The 21,033-nt window shown below is 41.0% G+C and overlaps 1 protein-coding gene across 1 annotated transcript; it reads right to left on the bottom strand.

Moving 5' to 3' along the window:
• Nucleotides 1–299: 299 nt before the first annotated feature.
• On the bottom strand, nucleotides 300–20,954 carry LOC118423600 (contactin-2-like). The gene is made up of 32 exons (XM_035831827.1): nucleotides 20,870–20,954; nucleotides 18,439–18,585; nucleotides 17,243–17,560; nucleotides 16,527–16,622; nucleotides 16,207–16,336; nucleotides 15,698–15,798; nucleotides 15,188–15,287; nucleotides 14,147–14,355; nucleotides 13,375–13,579; nucleotides 12,856–12,920; nucleotides 12,472–12,640; nucleotides 11,817–11,944; nucleotides 11,109–11,281; nucleotides 10,566–10,686; nucleotides 9,822–10,019; nucleotides 9,292–9,432; nucleotides 8,947–9,017; nucleotides 8,447–8,681; nucleotides 8,017–8,171; nucleotides 7,600–7,632; nucleotides 7,000–7,152; nucleotides 6,755–6,845; nucleotides 6,415–6,536; nucleotides 6,048–6,108; nucleotides 5,790–5,890; nucleotides 5,522–5,690; nucleotides 5,062–5,168; nucleotides 4,710–4,872; nucleotides 4,099–4,218; nucleotides 3,549–3,674; nucleotides 1,579–1,680; nucleotides 300–1,252 (listed from the first exon to the last, which is right to left on the bottom strand). Exons 2-32 carry the CDS (start codon nucleotides 18,518–18,520, stop codon nucleotides 1,038–1,040), a joined length of 4,260 nt encoding a protein of 1,419 aa, XP_035687720.1. The 5' UTR covers nucleotides 18,521–18,585; nucleotides 20,870–20,954; the 3' UTR covers nucleotides 300–1,037.
• Between the last annotated feature and the right edge of the window lie 79 nt (nucleotides 20,955–21,033).

A 21,033-nucleotide genomic window follows, 5' to 3' on the forward strand; every position in this document is an offset into this window, starting at 1 on the left:
GTTTTTTTTTTGGGGGGGGGAGCCATCACATGATTATGACTTAATTGCCCCACTGCTGTGCAGGCTTTGAGACGTTTTGCTGTAAGGCCAGGTCATGACGTCAGTGAATCGACCCGTGAAGCCTTGTTTGCAACTATCATACATTGCACAGCATTGTGTCGTTAGGCTTACACTACAGGGAGTCTATTGGCCTTGGGGTGATTACCAGGGCAATATAAATCTTATCCAGATCTGTCATCGTGTTGCTCTCAATGGTGGTCGAAGGAAATTTGATACGCCGGTCGTTATTACTCAATACGTACGGAAGAATGGAATGCATCTTTATTTTATTGATATCAATTTTGGTTAATCAAAGCCCAAATAGCCTTAGGATTAGTTTAATGAATATTGCCATGACAAAACACACACACACAGACGACAATTGCAACAACTATGTTATTTGTATGTATAGTGTAAAAAGGCCTCCATTTGAACACACATCTAACACCATCATTTGTACACCTTCTGACGAATTCATGACAAAACTTGTAAGAAATGAGACCTTGTAAAAAAAGACGAAAATACTATCGTCAATAAGTAAAAATTCCTAAACGTTAAATAGAATATAGAAAGACGGTATTCATTGTTATCAAGTACAGATTTTCAACATACCCTTTCTTGAATCCTTACACTTTAAAAGTTATGATACAATATGTAGTAAATCCCTGCCAATTACACAATTTATCAAACAATTTGTATTAATATTCAAATTCATTACAAGGCACGTGCACATCATGTCACTGCTTTAAATGCAATACACCATTAAACAGTAAGATAAGTAAAACATTTCAAAAGCACTAAATATACCTATATAAGTCTAAATTACATCACCTGATACTTAGTAACCCTAAAAGTTTCAAAAGTCAACGCGTTAACACGTTGCCACTTTCTATATCCAAGATGTTTGTACATACTGTTTTCTGTCTGCGTGAGATTCAAACACTTCAGCCTATATAGTAAAATGTTTCGGCCAGTAAACATGATGGCAGTAATGTGTTTCACACAATTTGAGCCCGCGGTTCCCGGACCTTGATGAATATGTCGCAGTTGACGACGCCCGACTCAGTGGTACCTTCGCAGGTGTAACATCCCTGGTTCTGCGTGTTGACTTCGGCAATGAAGAGGGAGTTAATGTCACCACCTTCAGTGTACTGGCGGTAGGAGTCGTTGTTGGGCAGTGGAACCCCTTCGTAAAGCCAGCGTATGCTCTCAGCTAGAAGGACAAAAGGCAAAATGTCATTATTTTTTAAAAGTAATTTTATTGAAATCCCAACAAGGCAATGCTGATGTTGGGTGTCACCAAACATACATACATACAACAGTGGAGAATTTACAAAGAATAAAGCAGTGAAATCTAAGCCACTATCACACACAACAGCATATTGGTTTTGTTCTTAGATGACTTAATGACCTCAGCATCTATCATATACCATTGCGGTATCCAACTGTACGTAAGACTGGAGTTTCAAGATTCATATAGCATTTCTAGAATCATGTAGGGTCTATGGCCTCAGCATAAACACGAAAAAGTCTTCTCACCGTCTCCAACAATCTCAATGATGACGGGTTGTTCATTTTCTACTTCAATGGTGCTCCCGGACTGGGACTCAAACGGATGCGCCTCGGCTGGTGGCTGGAAAACTGTTAAGTAATGTGAACACTTTAGCCAGCTTCATAAAGTATACAGGAACAAAGTACAATCTATGGAAAAAGACTACGCTAATAACAACTCACATAACCTATTTAAAACGGTCCGTGAACTGGAAAACAAGCCAAAAAAACCTCTAAACATTGTTACGGATAAAAATGGTATAAAACACTCTAATCCTAATGATGTCCTCAATGTCTGGGAACAACATTTCAAGGAACATCTAAACACTGAGTTCCAGCATCAGGTAGAGGCACTAGAAGATATCCCAGAACCTTCAGCAAATCTAGCTAAAGGACCCCCGATATCAAGGGAAGAAATTGAGCTGGCTATAAAGAGAATGAAATGGAGGAAGGCCCCTGGGGCAGATGAAATTACTGCCGAAGTTCTAGCTAGTGGGGGAGAAGCTATGCTTGACATGTTATACCTTATCTTCACAAAAGTCTGGAATGAGGAAATTCCACCAAAAGAATGGTCTAAAATGCTGGTCATACCCGTGCATAAGAAGGGAAGGAGATGGACCCTGCGAATTACAGGGCCATCTCACTTTTGTCAATTCCGGGTAAGGTTTTCTCCAGGATACTTCTTGACAGAATGAAGGAAAGAACAGAAGCTCACTTCAAGGAATCCCAGTTTGGTTTCAGAAGTGGTAGAGGCACAGTTGATGCCATATTTGTTGTAAGACACTTCCATTTTATTGACTTTAAGGCCGCCTTTGACACAGTATGGAGGAAAGCTCTATGGAAAATGATGAGAGCGATTGGGGTAGAGGCAAAAATTGTAAATATTATTGAAGAACTGTACAGAAACACTCAATGTGCAATAACAATCAATAGACAGATCACAAACTGGTTCCAAGTCGGTGTAGGAGTCAGACAGGGTTGCCTCATGTCCCCAGTCCTGTTCAACATATTCCTGGAGTTTGTCATGGATGAGCTGAAAAGTCTTGACACAACTTTTCAACTCCATGATAACCTATCCACAGAGGAAAGGTATGCAGATGACACCACACTTATAGCAGCCATATTCAGTAAACTTCAGCTCTCGACAAAAGAGCTCGAAGTAGCATGCAAGAAATGGGGCCTGAAAGTGAATGCTGCAAAATGTAAAGTCATCTCTAGTATAGAACAAGAAAACATCTTCATAGAGGGTAAAAATGTTGAAAAAGTCCCTGAGTTTGTTTTCCTAGGAAGTGTTGTACCTGGCACCACAAATGATATAAAGAGAAGGATCTCTCTGGCCGCATCCGCATTTGGTAGGCTAAGAAAAACAGTATGGAACTGCAAGAGTTTCAGTAGATGTCTTAAAATGCGTCTTTTCCGAGCACTCATACTACCAATTGCCACTTATGCATGTGAAACTTGGACTCTAAAAAAGTCTGATGAGTCTCTCCTGTTGGCTTTCGAGATGAGATGCCTAAGGGCGATCCTCAGTGTTTCACTTCGCCACCGAATTCCGAATGTGGAAATAAGAGCGAGACTGGGTATAGAAAACACCATTATCGATTCCATCAGACTCAGAAGACTAAGGTGGTTTGGTCACGTTGTGAGAAGACCTCCACACACACTTGTCAACAAAGCATACTATCAAGATTTCCAAAAGCCCAGGCCACGGGGGAGACCCCCGAAACGATGGAGAGACCAGATTGAAAAGGACATCGGACAAAGTATTAAGTTGGCGGAGAGGAGTGCGGCGAATCGTGCAGTCTGGAGAAATATCACGGAGGGAGCAAGGGGCCAGTCACTGGCGTAGGCACTTAGGCAGGTAGGCATAAAGTATACATAGTTTATGAACATGTTCAGGCAAGGCATATATCAAACATACACGATAGATAAAAGGGGTATTGAAAGCCTAAACGTACCGTCCAGTCCAGAAGACAAGTTTTGAGCGTCCACAGCATCCATCTTCATCTCCACTGGCTCTACGGCCACCAAGTTCGGCATCATACTGCTCAGCATAGGCATGTCGATATTGTAGGAATCAGCATCTGAAGGTCAAGATGAAAATCAATTATTCATGATTTTTATAAAAATCATTTGATGGGATTTGGGGGGGGGGACTCGAACCCTCCAGAAGCAGAAAGCACGGGTCACCTTTGCCGTTATTTTTTCCATCTTCAGATGAAGTATTGCACGTCTAAGAGTCAAATACCGCAAACGTGCACACAGCACCGCACTGTCTTCGCACAACATCCGTTTGACAACTATGCTCACACTAGCAAACATCCCTCTATAAGTCCATACTACATGTATAGTAGCAGTGAATAACACCCAGTCCTTGCTGCAATTTGGTGCCATATGCATAGCAGTGACCATTAGAGGCGAGGACTACATTGACATTTGCTCCATGCCACCACCAAGCATGTATAACGTACAACATCGTATCTATTATTGTACGCATAGCGTCCTTACCACTCTTGTCGTCATCATATGGTCCATTGGCAACCATGAGAGGTGGCTGCATGCGGGTGTCCATCATCCTGTTCTCCATCTCAAGCTCAAGCCTCTTGATGTCCACCGGATAGTCTGGTCCTGGAGAGAGAAACGTGTGACTGAGAAAATAACAACCAGGTCCAAACAAATACACAAAGATACTCCACAGGATACCACAACGAAACCTTTCTCAAATAACTGTACTCGTTGGATGTAGTCTTCAACAAAGAAGGCATGGCGTTTTCCTTTGGCCTGTTCTGAGAGTATTTTGGGGCCAAAAAAGCTAAACCGATGTCAGTTGGTAACTATCAACTACATAGTGGCGGCGCCATTTTGACCGAGGTGTTCGAAATAGAACAGGGGCGAAGCTTTTGGCGTTCAACGGGAAGGATCCATTATTAGCTATGGGTTTTATACTGAATTGATAAATGGACAGCTTAAACCGACGATCTATGTGAAAGGCACATGTTCCCTTCACTGAGAATGAATGAAACGCTGCTTGACCGATAATTGGAAAGACATACTTGGGTGAGTGAGGATTACTACAGTCATACTAGTAAGGATAACACAAGGTATCCCAGTTTTCTGACCTCCGATCTTGGCGGCCAGACCCGGGTCCTGCTGGTTGAGGCACATCAGGTAGTGATAGAAGGCGGGGTCAGGACGATCTTTAACCATGTCAATCACAGTATTGTTCGTCTCTTCTTTACTGGGAATGGTCTTGAGATGTTCTGCCTCCATGTGGTTGAAGTACTACGTACAGAAATCAAGCCATTATGATTACAAAAGTACAAAGTACCACGAAATGTAAATGTGAATGAAGACAGAAAACCTCTCCGTACCTTTTAACTTTTATCGCTACTGATCAGTTGATACATAGTGCCATGTGAAAGGGATTGTTTTTAATGACTAGTGATATAAAATAATGGAGGGAAAACCAACCCTATTCTCCTTCATATGGTTGATGACGGGATGAGGGTCGACAGTTGCAGCCAGGGCTTCCTGGTGGGACTGGAGGATAGACCTGTGCTCGTCTGTCATTTCTTCTTCTGATATGGTAACAACGCAAGTAAAACAGTGAGACAAACGAACATAAGGTCAGCAACCAATGGCACCGATATCTATTGCACTTAATCGATTCCAGATAACATCGTGAAAAATACTTTCAAATTGATGATGACAGCTAACGTTGTGATATGTTATCATCATATGACGTTGACCAATGAGAAGGCCCATTTTGCCACTGGAAATTATAAACACTACTATTTGGTTTATTAGGTAGTTACAGAAACCGGTCATGCCTTATAAAAACGTAAACAGCAATATTGACAAATATCAAATGTGTGTTAAACGGTCTGAGGTATAGCGTAATGCTAAAAAATAGTCTGTCAAACAAACGTACCTCTCTCCTCCAGTAGATCAGACAGCCAAGGGTGTTCAGGGCGGACTCCATCGCAGAAGTGGTCGAAGGCAAAATCAGGACGGTTAGGCAGGATGTCCAACAGCCTCTCGTTGGCCAAATCAGGTTCTTCAATCTGCTTGATCTGCCCTGCTATTGTCTGTGGTAAGGCCTGTGGCAGACATAATGTTTTGTTTTTACAGAATTGGTACAAGTTACATCGCTCATCAGATTCTTTCATGGAAACTTGATACAAACCTATGATACCCACCTCTCTTTCAACGAGATGATCGGCAACAGGTTTTGGACTGACGTATCGGGTGATTGTGTCCCGGAAATGACGAAGGACGTTCTTGTGGTAGGGTGTCATAACTGAAAATAAGGCATGACTTTATGAAGGCAATGTGGTCAATTCAATTTCAATATTCTTAAAGAATATTTTGAAAGAAATAACAAATTGCCCGAAATGATGAGCGAATCATAGCTTAGCATCTTATTGCTTAAATCATGTAGCAGAACAAAGGCTCACCGTCTACTCCATAATCCTTTGACATTTCCTTTCTCTTGGCGAGGGGAATAGACTCCTCCTTCTGGAAGTCATTGAAAAGTATGTAGTTTATACGTATAAATACCATACAGCTTGTAGACCTGATCACAGAGTGAAACGTTTTGTAGACTGTCAGAGAGTGCAAACTTACAGCACAAAGCAAACATTCAGCAACGTTACCATACGTTGTTACAGATATTATATACATGCAGGTGTATAACATTATTGCTACCATTACAAAAAAACATACCATGCCAGTCTCAATAGTGATCTAATAAGTAATTCTAAGCTATTACGATCATCATCAAATTTGAGTGTCGTTGAAAACAATGGTTTAGAAAAGACTAACCGGGTCATGACGATGCCTCATCTTGCACCAAAGACAGCAACAACAGCAAAAGATGAGCAGCAGGACTATCAGCAATATGATCAGGTACCAGAATAGCATCGGCATCCACCAGGTGCCCCTCACTGTTAGGGACAAAACAGTTACACGTAGTACGTCAGAATCATTTGATTGTTCATCATCCTGTTGCTATAATATCTCCAATTAGAATTTTCAACATACGTTTGTAATAGAACCCTTTATGATCAGACAGGACGGTAAATTTGAAATAGGTACGTATCACCATAGTAATCACCATATATCTTCTCAACCATACTTCTGAATGTAGGAAACCTGAACGTACATCCGATGAGCCATGGGTTTGATTCTCGCAATGTTATCGCACGGGTGATGTTGCTGTATTCGCCAAAATATGGATGGCTGTTGGCTCGCACCTGGAAAACGTTCCCAACAGTGTCGTTACTGGCTATGGAATGATTTAGTAAAGAAGTGAAAACGTCAATCAAATTTGTAAAGACTACATGTATTTCTTTGTAGCTCACAACTGAGCGGCGGGTTTGATTTCACCAGAAAAGGGTAGTTCCGAACCTGAAAGTTGTAGAGCGTGCTCGGCTGAAGTCCACGAAGTATGTACGTCTCCTTGCCAGCAGGTCCTGATAGCTTGGTCAGACCGTCGTCATAGAGACGGGCGTACTGGAACCCTGTTTCATCCTCCTCCTCTTCCTCTGGGATGTAACGGAGCTAGCGAAGATTTACGCGTTCGTGACATATTTTTCAATATTCAAATCGCTGTGCATTACCAACAGCATGACATCAATATCATACATTGCAACTGACTTTCGTCAAATATTTGAATTCTAAATCTTTCACTTACTACCTGTTATGCAGTCACAATCTAAATCACTTATATGCATATATCTTTAGCACTGCTCACTATGTAATGTGATTCTATCGTTCATTTGTCGAAAAATATTTAAATGAACGACATGAAAAGCTGTAAGCCATTACGTTGTGACAACTTTGGAGACCATGATACTGAGAAAAGTGATCAACAGTTTGTTCCGTTATGTAAAACAAAACACATCAGCATCAAACAAACAGCATAATCGACAACAGCAACATCAGGCCTGACACAACTGACCGTTTTCCACCAGATCATGGACCTGTATAAGTGTGATTGTTACTTACCCAGGTGTCCCACCACCAGCTAACTGCACGTTTCTGCACCACAGTCCACGTAAGAGAAAAAAAAAACAAATGGTGAGCACGGCATAATTCCAAAGATATTCATTCGTGCTGTCTATGACTATCGTTTGATCGTTTGCGACAGTCACGGACAGAACACTCGTCAAATATAATGTCTACATTTGCTTAGCCGCAGGAATAGAGCTACAAAACACGTTGTACGTTAGACTCTTTTTTGTTGTTGTATGACTAGGATGGGAAATTACATATTAATCATGTAGTCATATCTTCATATATACTTGAGTAATCATGTCACGTTGCATTTGCATCATGTAAGATGCAGTTCATAAATATGAAGGATGCTATACTATTCACAGATCGTCAACATCAAAAACGTTCATGCAAGTTTCGTTAACTCACAGTACGACGGGCAGCCCTTGGGCGATCTTGCTCTCGCCAGTACCGGACACCCCAGAACGGGATCGGGCCGTTGAAGTTCGGGATCTTCTCCCATTGCATCGTCACACTGTTGTTCGTTTGTCTTATGATTTCCAAGTTCCTTGGGTAATCTGGCACTGAAAGGATATTACGAATTAGGTACTCTGTTGGAAAGGATTGTAGAGTTTGATTTATCGATGATCAACATATAAACGTTAAGCACTACCAGGTGTGGATCATCAATGCAAAGTCTAGATATTCTGAGTGTGTACGATTCAAGGGAAGGGATGATAATGGCATGGTGTTGGGCATGGAGTGTTGTGTGTCGTTTATATTCAAACCAAATTCACTCACGGTCATGCATCTGCTAGAGAGAGACGATTTGGTTTTCTACTCCATTGAGTATACTCACGGCCTGAAGACGAATAGGCGATCCACGTGGCCTCCGGTCCAACACTGTAGTTATTGTACGCCGCGATCTTACACTCGTACGGAACGTTGACGGGTGCTGGAGGCTGGGTGTGCGCGTAGGCTGCTGCCTCAGGGTTGTCGATGTACACCACCCGGTACTTGTCCCCGGTACCCTGTCGACGGTACCGTACACGGTATCCGACCGTGATATCTCCCCAGTCTGATTCTTGGAGTGGCTACAGGAGAGCGTCAAGACACAACCGTACTTTTGTTAGCATCCTGACCTGCATTTTTCAAGCTGATTAAGATTCATAACTGATTCATAAAATATTTGTTCTCTCAAGGTGCAAACAAGATTGGTCTCAAATTTGGTATCATAAATAAAGCTATCATTGTATTTCAGCTTTAAAGTAAAAAGATGATACTAACGCTTTATTGTACGAGCAGTACTACCGAACCATTTTACCATTACCAGGTACGTATACGATCAGTGTCACGTACCTCCCAGCTCATCAGCACATCTCCTGCCATACCATTGCCGTAACCAAGCTTCCCTGGAGCTCGAGGTGGGGCTGTGATTTAAAACAGTTTTAAGAATTTTTCTTATATTTCTCGTCAATGTTATTGTTCCTAGCGTTCAAACTTTTATTACAGTTCACCACAAAAATTCTAACAAAACAAACAGTAATTACGAAGACGGCCTATGGTAGATAATACTTAGTAGAGAAACGACAAAATGATATATATACAAATTCATCAAAGTGTAGGCATAGCCGTTTTTGATATCCAAAAGTCTCTGTCACCGTGCTGCATATAAAACAAAGTTAATGTTTACTACAATCATACCTCCTGGCAAAGTCCTGTTTCTCTCGGTCGGCCAGCTCGGCTCACCCATTCCGTACAAGTTCATACACATAACCCGGAAGCTGTACTCGGTAAACGGCTTCAGATTGTTCAGGTTGAGTAGCTTAGACCCACCGCGTCCATCTAATGAAAAATAATATTTCTCAAAAGTAAAACACATTTTGAAGAGCGAAACTTCTACATTTTAGCTCACCTACAGTCAGGTATATTATTAATTACCTTTTGTTGCATCACATATATATAAATATATATATATATATATATATATATATATATATATATATATATATATATTTCTAATATTAACTTTCTCATGGGACATACCATGTCATCACTGGCAGAGACATTGATATATAAAGAGATCTAAATTCCAGAGGGCTCCGTTTTGTGTGAGAATATCGTGACTGTGACAGTTGTTTTGTATGGAAATCTCACGTACAGACCAACACATCTGGCATTGCACCGAGCTTCAGGCGTCCCGTATACCTAGTGTTCGAATATCATGTACTCACTTCTGAGGGAATTTGGTGATCCCCTCCAAACCTGGGTCCACAGTCTGTCAGTGAAGAAAATGTCATCGAACTCTGTCTGCGCCTCCACCACATACTCCTTACAGCTGTCTCCATTGGTGTTGGCTTGAGTGAAGCGGAGAGTAGCGGTGTTGGACCCCACATTCTCAAACTTCACTCCAACTGGCGCTTCGCTCACACCTTCAGGTGGAAAAATGTTGGGGATGGTTAAAACGGTGAAGATCCTGACACATTCATTTGTTCTAGATTGTGGACCTCAAGTCCAGATTCAAGTCCAGAAAGAGCTTCATGACCATACAGAGTCTGAACCCTAGGGAGACTGCCAAACACAGAGTAGATTGCCGGAAAGCTTCCGACACTCTTAAATCAAATGAAGCTCTCCAGTCCCCTTGTGAGTCAATTCTTCATGGCACTCACCTACCCAGAAGGGAATGGGTGGGCCCGAACAGAGCAAGGTGCGGAGTAGGTAGGACCAGAGACAACCTACTAAAATGGGGACGGGTGAACTCAGCTGAGTGTCGTTCTGGTCACTCTACCCAAACTGTGGGACATATTATACAGGGCTGCGTATTAGGCCCCAGCATTTTCAACCAGGACCTGCTATAAGCTAATGCGAAGGCAGTGCCTGGCTGCGATATAGTGATGATGATGATGGGGGACCTATAGATCTATGGATACGGACCTGGTTTGAATGTAAGAAAGTTCAAAATTCATGCTCGATCTTACCTTTGATCCGCACTCTGGCTGTTGCAGTCTGTTCATCGACAGAAGTGTCCAGTGCGCAGGTGTACACACCATCGTGCATCATGACGTTTGCGTTCTTGATGATCAGTTCTCCTTTAGGCCCCTATAAGATGGATTCAAGGACGAAAATAAATCAATTTGCAGAACAAGTCAATTCTTCTTCTTCAGGATAGGTGACCAACATCGACGAGCCGATTAATCTGTCATACTAGTACTGTTGTGTCGGGTCACTGATAAGTACTTGAACATGTGGTAGTTTTGTCGTGATCATAAGGTATGCTGAAAGTAGTCAATTCAGATGAGCCATCTTCTCCCTGAAGGCTGCTATTGACGGTACGGTTACTGCCTCTGTAGGAAAAGAATCCCGTTCTTGGGAAGAAACTCAGTTCTGCAACGAGGGGTGACATAGGTCAAGGAATGTAGGTTTCTTGTAAGTCGATTTGGTGTATATGGTTGCACGATGCAATTGCCTTCTAAAGTCGAAAACATTCTACTAAGAACTATTCTCTCAAAAGTTCTACCTACCCTCTTGTAGTTGAATGATTCCTTCACAAAGTCGATCTTCCTGCCGTCCACAAACCAGGAGTTGACACTTTCCAGCAGAGTGTCTATCTGCCCTTCACACGGGATGGTTGTAGTGCTTCCTTGTTCCATGTTGACATCTTTTGGTCCACGGCCTTGTACAATACGCGATTTCTCTGAACCAATGAAATAGAAATGTCTAGGCAAGCATACTTTTGTTTGGATGTCATATCATAATTCTAATCTTTATTCTTTTATTTTTCAATTATAGCACTTTGCTGATTCAACTGAGCTGGAACTTTAGTTTAAATATAAAACTGACATGAAAGCAATTATGATAGAAGCTTTATTGACATCACAAAAAAGTACAGTCACTTTTATATGGTTAACTATAAACTACAACAAGCAAAGAGAGAAAGAATACAGAATATATCTTACAATTCTACTAATTAAACAGTATAAGATAATATGATTCTACTAATTAGACAATAAAGGATAATAAGGAAAACCCTCTATACAATCAGGTGGGGCTAAATGTGTCACTATCTTTTCTAATCACAAAGTCTAAAGCAATCAATCATGTGCTCTATGCTGCCATGCGTGTGGAGTTAATTTCATTATTTGGCATTAGACATGTTAGCTTTACTTGCTTATAGAGATATTCCAACCATAAAGTTTTGGAAACTGTGTTAAAGGAATACTTCAACATACGTGCAATGTATAGTCTCCCTGCTGTGTCCACACTGCCCAGGACGTTTTGAATTCTGAAGCTGTAACTTCCTCCATCTTCTGGGCTGAGGTTTCTGATGACCAGATGACCTTTCTTTGTCACGTTGTACCTGTTTTTTAACAATAAGAACAACAGCAATAAGGAGATCATGGTTCTAGGTACACATCGACAGCTAAATGCATTTTAGGTAGTACTAAAAAGAGCAGTTGTTACTCAAGCAACTGGAGATGATTTTGGAAACGGTCAGTGTCCCTGGACCACAGTGTCACTGACGAAAGATAGTGGATGCTACCTGAAACGTCTGATCGTTTCTAAGATCATTACCAGTTGCTTGAGTAACTGCTTTTTGGCATATCTTATTACCTGGACGTCTAACCTTCGTCGACTTGTTGTGGGTAATGTGTCAAAGGTGAAGATTTAAACAAAACACGTCCGTTAATTGTTATGTAAACCGACCGACGGAGATTGGACATGAATGAAGCGAGGTTGACTCGAATCAGAATTGTCAACAAGTTAGGGGTACGGGTCAACTTAGGGGTTAAGGAGCCTGCATAGATGATATAAAACTTTTTTCTTTGTTCCCAACAGAAAACTTTTCAGTACCTTACCGGAATAATGATGCAGAGGATAGAATACCTTGAACTTGTTTTGGTGACAACTCCCTCTGGTGTCCTAGTTACGATCACTTCCCCCTGTTTGATCCACTCCATTGTAGGAACCGGAAGTCCCTCAAAAGTTACAGTCATGGTGATGGTGGATCCTTCCATCCCGTTCTGCTGGCTGATCGGGATTACGATGTTTGGTGCTGTAAAACAGGAAACTCTCATGAAAGAAATGTTGTGCATCAACGAATTCAGATTTCTCCAATCTTTTCATCCGAGAACAGCATGCTGACCATTATAAAACAAGAAACAACTGTGCAATAGCCTTCTTTTTGTACAAAGAACTTTGGTATCATTCACCGCGCTTTCGTTTAAGTAGTCAAAGTGGCGGTGTTGATGTAACAAGAGTTATACTTACGTTTAGACAGTAATCGAATTTCGGCAGTGCCTGCTCCCTGTTCGTTTGTGATGATGCACCGGTAACTGCAAGTGAGATGATACTGTGTTAAGCGCATGAAATATCATCAAAAATAATATTCAAGTATAGACAACCAAAGGATCATTACAAATTTTAGAATTGACAACAGAGCAGTATCTTAGGGTGTAGGACAATTCTCTTACACAACCAGTACATTATGTACTTACATTTGCTTACATTTCGATGTATCTCAGACGCCTTCCACAGAGCTTTTAACTGGAGTTCTGCTTCTCGCCGCTATGTGAAGCTGATGTTGGTGGTGCTTTTGCGCCGAGAACACAATCCCAAACGTGGCTACACATAGCGGCGAGAAGCAGAACTCCAGTTGGAAGCTCTGAGAAAGGTGTCTGAGATACATCGAAACGTAAGCCAATGTAATTACCTACTGGTTGTGTATAAGAATTCTCCTATATTCTACCAACCTGATGAAATCCTATTTTCTGGAGATCATTATCTTACCTCCCCTTGTCATTCAGGTCCATGTTCTTGACTGTAAGCTTGTCGGTAGATACGACGTACTTTATGTTATCAGTCACTATCTTGTCCCTTCCAAAGTACCAACTGTACACGAGGGGTTCACTTCCCGTCGCTTCACATGACATAGTCACACTGCCTCCAATGACGAGTGGCTTTTTCGAAAAAGGTACTTTGGGCGATGGTGAGGCTGTGGAGCGCATGACAATAATAATCATCAAAGTAACTCCAATATCCACGCGTGTTTGATTGTATAGCAGGCGCAGATGCGAAAAACTACGCATAGCTAAACGATTACAAATTAATTGTTAAGATACATTCAAATAATGATAATAAGATAGCAAGTTCTTTTGTTACTGATATATCGTTATGTATATAACAGTCAACCTACATTATTGATCCATCTCTGAAATTTAATCAACTCTAATTTTTTTTTGCAATTCATTCAACAATGTCGACTATGGCATGTTGATAGTTATACGTGATTGCGATGTTTTGATGTTCTGTAGAGGCAGCGAAGAGGGGTCAGAAGGTCATCCCATATGTTATGATCACGGTTTGCGTGGTTGTGTCGTAAATTCTCCCGCTTTAGTACTCAAAGTACACTTTAGAGGCCGAACAACCATACCAATATTATATGAGTAAAACTCAGGCAGGTGATTTTGACAGCCCTTTTCTAGCATGATTCCCATTGTTAAGAATAGACAGCCTAAATACGGAACTTAACGCTAAGACTTTGACATTATTTTTTTCTTACATCTAACTTCGATCAGGGCCTCGTGTGAGACGGATCCCTTGCGGTTGCTGGCGGTACACTCGAAGATTCCCCCGTCTGCTTCGCTGATCTCTGGGATAATGAGCGCGTGGGAGAGGTAGTTGAACCGGGCTTTGGATGGAAACTCGATTTCTACACCGCCTTCCCTGGCTGGCCTGTCCAGTCGTCTCCACTTGATGTTTGATTCAGGGCTGAAAATAGGCAAAAATGGGCTATGATATCCTTCTAGGGTCCTTCTATAATACCCCCCTTCCACTAGGACGGCGCTCTCACCGCGCTCTCTCTGCGACCTAAATCTTGACATATCCCTCAATTGTATGGAAAAGAAACGAATCTCTTTAAACTTTGTGTGTTTTGTTGTCCTCTCAGTCACACTTTTACGTTTTGCATAATATACTGAAAGTGAAGGTTACCGTGACATGCCCTATTTAGGTCGCAGTGAGAGCGCAGCGCGATCGCCGTCTAGTGGAAACTGTGCATGTGCAGCGAGTTGCACTGTGGGTAATACATCAAAGATGAATGCTTCGGTCAATGCTTCATAAATGTCCAGTTGTATTTTGTTTATTTCCCAGGGGCCTTCAGCTTTGACATATTTCCCAAAACGCAATTCGTTGCGTATACAAATGAAAGGGTGAAATCGTCGTTGGAACTGGTCAAGGCGTTAGATTATGAGAACATTTACAGGATAATGACAATCAAAACCATAACAACTTACTATGTAACAATGAACGAATGTTTTTCAACGTATCGCCCATATCACATAGGCTTACAGGACACCGAAACAAGGAAAAACATAACAGAAAGTCAAGTGTTATAGAACATAATTAATAAATAGTTATAAATCAAGATCCAATCAGAAATGCTAATGATGGCAACAGAGTTGGTGTTCAACACAATTAATGATATTACTTCGCCGTACACAAAATCAACTGAATGTAAAGTAAACCTGTAATTGTAACAGGAAAAGAGAAGAACCAACAAAAACTATAACAATTACGGCCCACAAGTATAACAATTACTCACTATGCGTCATCGAAGCACTCCAACTCTGCACTCAAGTACCCTGCCATTGGTTGGATATCCTCTGGTGCGAGAATGATGACCGGTTCTCTATCCTGTATAGCTGTTGGGATAATTAAAAAAAAATTCTTCTACATCTTACCCTTATTTCACTGGTTTGCTCCGCATGGCTTACGTATATAAGGAGATTTTGCTTTATATTTAGACGTGACAATTCCCACAATGCAAATACATAAAAGACTTTGTTATCAGAAAAGACACTAAAACTCATAGCGCCACCTAGATATTATAAATCTACTATCTTTATTGCTTAGGAAGATATTTAAGAAAATATCTAAATCTTTTACCCTTTCTGTTGTGTAGTTTGTAGTAATCATACGTTTACGCTTTACTCTTTGTTGTGTCAAGGACCATCAACGGCTTACTGATTTTTTTAAAGTCAAATTTGGGCGGAATGCAATCTAAAGTAGAAAATAAAGCAAGGAATGATATGATAGTAGATTTATCTCCTACGTGGATTGAGGTCACGATCAACAGTCACGGTGATGATAGGACTGGATCTGTTGTTCAAATCTCCTGTGAATTCTGTTTGTAGTTGATTCTGGACGAAGCACCTGGACGACAGAATGAACACAAAACAGGGAAATGTATGAATTCGGTCAGTAGAAACGCGAAGAATAGCAAGGTTGATTATTGAGACATGATGAAATATTTTAATCAAACAGGGAAATTGTACTTCTATTTTGATGTGCTATTCAGCCTGTGCACCAAGAAATTTATACAATACCAACTTGTAGATTGTGCGATAGAATTAAAAAAAAAGATAGCCGTCTCCCACAACCAAAGGGCAATTCCTCAGGTGCAAAGCGAAGAGTTCATTTTCAGACTGCTAATGATCAAGAATGTGTATGCCAAAACTGTTACAAAGGTTGTAACCGCATTGAACTCAAATTTGTATCCTTCTAGCCTAATACAAATACAAATACAAAACTTGATTTTTGAAAACTCTTACATTCACTAACCTGTATTCTCCGGCGTCATTGACTATGGCATATTTAAAGTACAGGTCTCCGTTTTTGAGGGAGATGTATCTCCGTTCGTTCGGAATGATCCGGTTGGCGATATGGCCCTTGTACCAGCCGTAGTGCAGAGCTGGAGAGAAAGGGCATAAAGCATGTATGAAGGGTGGACATACAGAATTAAAGTCTATTTTCAAAATGAAGTGAGGGTGGTTAACTCCTTGACATATATCTTATAGTCAAGTCAAGTCAAGTCAAGTTTCTGGACATGGAAATGTGAAATACTAGAAAATAATTTTGACAACTTGTAAAGAATGGCTTACCGGGGAACGCATCTGGAGCTCCACACTCAAGTTTGAATCCCCTCCCTTCAGTAACAGTCACAGGAGACCGGGGAGTTTTGTCAAACGTTCCAACGTCTTTGGTAATGAAAGACATATAGATTGTAACGAAATTAGCTTTATGCGAGGTATGGAAGTACCGTTATGGAGTAGTCACGACAAAGAATTGGTGGGAGGATATTTGATCAAACTATGATGATCATATCTTGATGACGACTGTAATTGCGTGTAAATGAATGGGTTTGTTTAGATCTCGATCCACCACTGAAGATCTAGTCTTCTACTAGTCGTGACAGAGAAGAAAGACGCTATGTTCAGTATTTACAGGTTCATTGTACCGGGGAAATACCCATAGGTCTTTGAGACAAGCACGTGCAGTGGACAACGGCTTGACGTCCCGTCCTAAGGACTGCAACCCTTTCCTGGAATGGACTGTGTGCGCTACGTAATCATGAATGTATTCAGTAAAGTAGAGTTCGGCGACCTCATAACTCCATGAAATATTTAGAGCTTTTTGTAAATTTTATGCAAATGACCTACACATTTACATGATTTATGCATGGTGATGTTTATCATTGACTAACGTACACATGTATAAAATCCCAATTGCTTACATTATGCAAATCAGTTCCTCATTTGCATATTTGGTATCTGACACCTATCATACTGATGAAATATTCATGGCGGTTACAACTCACGTGCCAGAGCGAAGAATGCCGGCATGCTAACGTCCGCTCCCCGCGGGTTGTAGGCGATGCACTGGTACGTCCCCTGATCGTCAGGGTACACGGGGTTGTATATGACCAGGTACCCGCCTGCTATGGCGTACTTGTCGGATTTTGCATCTATCTCCTTCCCGTCCTTGAGCCAGCTGTAGTGGACGTACGGTCTGCCCTTGGCTCGGCAGGTCAGGTTAGCGTAGTTGATGCCTTCTGACAGAGCCTTCTCCCGGTCGTGCACTGTCGGGTCCTGCGGGTGTTCGAAGATGGACGGGTCTTTGGGGATATTTCTCCATTCTGTGTGCAAGAAACGAAAGTACAAATTTTACGTATATTACAAATACTTCAGAGCGAATCAAAAGACATATTTCCAACAAAGCCTTTGTTTTCTCCCTTTTCTCGGCAATATACATATACTGTTGAATCTCCCCTCTGAGTATGATTTTTATCCGATTTTTCAAATATATTAAAACTCAGACAAGCTTTTCTCATTCATAATACTGCGACTGTTGACGTCTGCGGTGGTTTAATGTATGCAGTTTCTGCAGCGACCTCTTCGCCCTGAACCTCTTCGTCCAAACGTTTGTTCTGTCTTCTGCCTTCCTACCTTTTGTTTCAACCGTGAATTTCAAACCATTGAGAACAACTCATTTTCTTCATGCATACCTCGAAATTAAATCCCCACAAACTTAAAAGCATTTGCATTATTCTCCATATGTCTTAGCTGTTCACATTTCTTTCCACTTGCTCTAAAGAATATCATGATTTCCTTAAATTCAACTGGGAGGCGATAACCATTACTGCATCTGTGTACAAATAGATAAATGTGTCAAAGAATGTTTATACCTCGGAACTAGACTCAGCATGCTAGACACGCTAGACTCAACATGCTGACTTCATAATTATACATGTAGATATTCATATATGTCTGTTTATTTGTACTGTATGTATGTATAGACATTACCTTAGTAGCTGTACTTTTGTTATTTCAATAAAGATTACTACGTCTTAGTTAAGACGCTTTAGACTGCAAATATGCGCTGTGTTCATGTTCATTACAATTTTCTCAATGCTCACCTTGTTCGGTTGGACACTTTGGAATAATCGGATTAGAGTTATGGGATGAGTGAGATATCTCGTTAATGATTATCATGAATATCATCGGCGCTTCTCACCTATGCCTCTGGACTGCATCCACACCACACCAACACAAGTTGAGATGACCGCGATGCACAGCAGTCTTGCTAAACCAGTCATCTTTAGCTATTTCCCTCCACTTTGTCGCACTTCAATAATGATGCGTTCGTTGATCATGCAGCCATCTAAAACAAAGCCTGTCAGTAAGTATCAAACTTGGAATTCTTCAAATGTTCAATTTTCCTACTTAAAAAAGACGCGTGTTGTGATTTTAATAGTCTTTGCCAAACACTAGAGCTACAGTTGTGATATCATGCTGCATGATAGACATAGGATGTGGAGAGGCATAAACGACGCTGTGACAGATAACGACATCTTTTTCAAAACAACGTCCAGTACAGCTGATAATGATATTCGTGTCTTCGGGCTAGAGCCAGAGCTAGAGAATAAGAACACGATACGGGCGAACACAAAATATGTATCAAGTAACTGCACACTGTTTCCATTGGTTGGAGACTGTTAACCAATTTTGATTTGTATCACGGACTATAGCCCGTGACGTTAAGGTGTGATTTGCAAGACGACGAAACACGCAAAGCTTACAAAATGTTCTTTTTTATGACGTAAATTCGTTTGCTTGCAAGTGTGATTCTTGGTCATTCAATGACTGAAACTCAACGAAGAAAAAGAGGAGTCGAAATAAGTAGAAGGTGTTAGCCATTCTTGTTTGCCATTTTCAAGCTAATGAACATTGAGGCATGCTTTGTCAATCTAGAAGCACATAAATCTGCGCTGTACATCACCACGGGCTGTTTGAAACAGTCATGCTGTGTTGCATGTAAACAACTTGTAGCCAGCGGCCAAAAATGCCAGTACAAATCGTGCGAGTAGTAGGTTAATAATGGTTGAAAAAAAAAACCCATTGATTTATGTGTTTTAGAGAAAACACTCGACCAGCGCTGGTTAGTTTTCTATACCAGGGATACAGATCTAATATTCCTCTTTTAGATGTAATTAAACTATTGGGTTGATCAGTGTGGCTATGTGGTTGTGTAGAGGCACTATGCCTGAATTAAGATGATGACCCATTGTTGATGACTGGGTGTGACTCCAGGGTATAACAAGACTTTATCATCTAGTTCAGTGAGTCACTCCCCACTGATTCCCCTGAACAATACGCTTGATTTTCGACTGAAATTTCCAAACCGGTATCATTTGTGACGGGACAACATTTTGTTATTTCTGACCAGATCTAACCATGTTTGGGCACAGAGTGGCTCCAATAGTGATCGATGACTGAGGAAAACGAGTCTTTCTAGTTCCGATGATCACGCGATGAGGCACCCACCATTTTACCTGCCATTAACGAACAATGACTCATTAACTCACTATGCACTATCATTTTTCTGGGAGGCGGTGAAACTTAAAGAAGTAATTTCACCACTGAAGCTGTGAAGCTGAAAATAATGGACCGAAAGAGAATACACACCTGTCACCAATACTGCTACGGTGCAAAGTCGTCAGTGAAAATCCCTCACAGAAAACATACTTTCGAGAACTTTTATGACATCACAAAACAAATTTTGGATGCTATCTGTTTCCAAAATCATATCCAGTAACTGCTTTTAAACTTTCATCAACGTTTTATAACATCATGAAAGCGGTCAGCGTCTTTTAGTTGCTTGACTTCATTCATCATGACATGTATAAAAATAGAGTCACTGACAACGTCTGAACTATGATAGACTGCACATAAGGTACAAAACTATAAGAAAATCAACAGTCAGTCATACTAAGATTAGCCATCCATATTCCGTTTAGGTTAGGGATTTCTCTACTATAAGAGTAACATTGTAAATTCCACATAAATTGATCACCTTGGATTTTGGGGGGCGATTGCAAAGCACTTCCAACGGTTATCCTCAAAATGGCGCGTAAATGAAGCAATATGAATCCATCCATCAACATCAGTTTGAATTTTCAAAACCTTTTGTGCATTTGGGTTAAATTGTGTTTTGCAAGGTTATATACACACACGTGAAAGAAGATAATTAAAGCAGATAGGGTTTTTATGGCTAGCATACTACTTTGAGTACTTTCTCTGGCGGCTCTGCATCTAGATCAACAGTTCAAATGCCGCCAGTTTATCTGCCCTTGTGGCAAATTGTACAGTTTTTCACACTAACCCGACAGATCCTTTGACTGAACATGATATACCTACTGTAAGGGTTTTTCCAGTGGGTCAATAGATAATTTTAATCGAAGACTAAATCATAACATATTATCTTTTCTTTTTCGTTCGGATGACATGAAAGTGCGTCATTTACAAAGGAACATTGACAAAAAGCGTTTTAACATAAATATGGTTTTGTTAGGATTTTCCACCACTTAGTTGCATAGGAAGGTAAAAACGTCAACACTAGTTGTAATTCGAATTCTAACCAGGCTTTAAAGTTTGGGAAAACCTACCTTTTATCTGAAAGGATCACAGGTGGAAGATATACGTCGCGCTCGTTACGGTTCGACCTAAAGATGACCTGTCATTTGAACCGGTGTGACAGCGATCTCGCCCCCCCGTGATCTCGCCCCCCCGGGGGCGAAATCACTAGCGATCTCGCCCCCCCCGGGGCGAA

This window comes from Branchiostoma floridae, chromosome 9, assembly GCF_000003815.2.
Source record: "Branchiostoma floridae strain S238N-H82 chromosome 9, Bfl_VNyyK, whole genome shotgun sequence".
Classification (NCBI taxonomy): Eukaryota; Metazoa; Chordata; class Leptocardii; order Amphioxiformes; family Branchiostomatidae; genus Branchiostoma; species Branchiostoma floridae.